General features: G+C 31.9%; 1 protein-coding gene across 1 annotated transcript in view; it reads right to left on the bottom strand.

Moving 5' to 3' along the window:
• Positions 1-1,203: 1,203 nt before the first annotated feature.
• Positions 1,204-1,400, bottom strand: part of LOC148301466 (sensory neuron membrane protein 2-like) — a 12,422-nt gene continuing 12,225 nt past the window's right edge. Inside the window, exon 10 of the mRNA XM_088273218.1 lies at positions 1,204-1,400. This exon is cut by the window's right edge and continues 265 nt beyond it. Within this exon, the coding sequence (XP_088129344.1) occupies positions 1,372-1,400 (29 nt within the window). The 3' untranslated portion in view covers positions 1,204-1,371.

Below are 1,400 nucleotides of genomic sequence, written 5' to 3'. Positions count from 1 at the left end.
TTTTTTAAACTTAAGAAGATAATTTTTTTATTTAAAAAAATTGAATTAAAACTCGTGTTTGATTTATATTAAAATATAATAATTTTCGTAGATTATAGAATTTTACCAATTCAATAAGAAGATAAATATCCCAAGCAATGTTAACGTGATAATACAAGCGGAGCGGGTGGGAGAAATTGGTAAAATATACAGAGGTACCTAGCGCATTGGCGTGACGCCATAGTGTAGTGGTTAGCGCGCTAGGCTACCATGCTGGACGTCCCGGGTTTGATTCCTAAGAGGGTATAAATTAAATATCTGTGATTTTTCAGTTCAATAATTATTTAATATGACCCTGGACTGGTATCTGAAGCGCAAGACATTTGATAACCTTTCCTTCGTGTATTTAATGGTCAAGATTACGCTGCTTCCATACGATGCAGTGCCCTATGCACCATTAGAGGAAGAAGAAGAAACCTTCCATTTGTCTCGTATTATTTTTATTATCATTTATTGTTATAGCATTTAATCACACGATACGCATTTACTTCATATTAACTTTCAGTGTAGTAACTTTTTAAATCGCTTTGTGCACTTTTTTTATATCTGAGTACATTAATTTTAAACAGTTTGTGTTTTTTTTCATCTGTTTAATTATATTTTACAACCTTATGAGTAAAATACGCTTTCTCAAAAACCTCTACCGGCATCAGTCTGTACTCTTATTATACTTACTTAGTCTAATAGTTATATACGGACGTCTTGTTTTCGATGTTCTTTTTTTGTACTCAGTCCGAATATTTCAAGATGCACTAGACAATATGCAAAAAAGATTATACATTGTAGGTCAAATAATCAGTTGCACATTAAGTGGAAAAGTATGGTTGTCAACAAAAATCACTGATCCCATATAACTCAAATACCTGGGAGCATGGATTAACACGGACGTCAGTTCAGAGGAAAACATGAGGAGAATAATATAAATAGTGAAGAATCCATTATTTAGGATGAAAAATGGTGTTACATCCCGCAAACTTTCTTTACTTCAGTGGTAAGTGTGGTCCATGATCCTTTACGGTTCCGCGACGTCGAATTTAAACGTCCCCGCCAAAAACAATACTGCGAAATCTCTTATGACGTAACATAGCACTACACCTTAAGTAGAATATATTAAGAATATACATACTATTTACCTATATACTTCAAAATTCAAATGCTCTATACAAGTTAAAAATCCATTATTTATTTTGAAGCCCCAATAACGTCACACCTATTTTGTATATTTCTGTGAAAAACATTGCTATTACAAAAAGTATAATTACACTTATCTTTTTTTAAATTTTATATTATTTTCAAACAAAATAAAAGTAAAACTAAGATAACGTCAGTAATTTATTTATGCGCAACTGTCTCTTCCGCAC

The sequence above is a fragment of the Brachycentrus maculatus genome, unplaced genomic scaffold (assembly GCF_059751285.1).
Source record: "Brachycentrus maculatus isolate JH-2025_06_01 unplaced genomic scaffold, ASM5975128v1 h1tg000560l, whole genome shotgun sequence".
Classification (NCBI taxonomy): domain Eukaryota; kingdom Metazoa; phylum Arthropoda; class Insecta; order Trichoptera; family Brachycentridae; genus Brachycentrus; species Brachycentrus maculatus.
The sequence above is the reverse complement of the archived record's forward strand: the minus strand, read 5'-3'. Positions and strand labels throughout refer to the sequence as shown.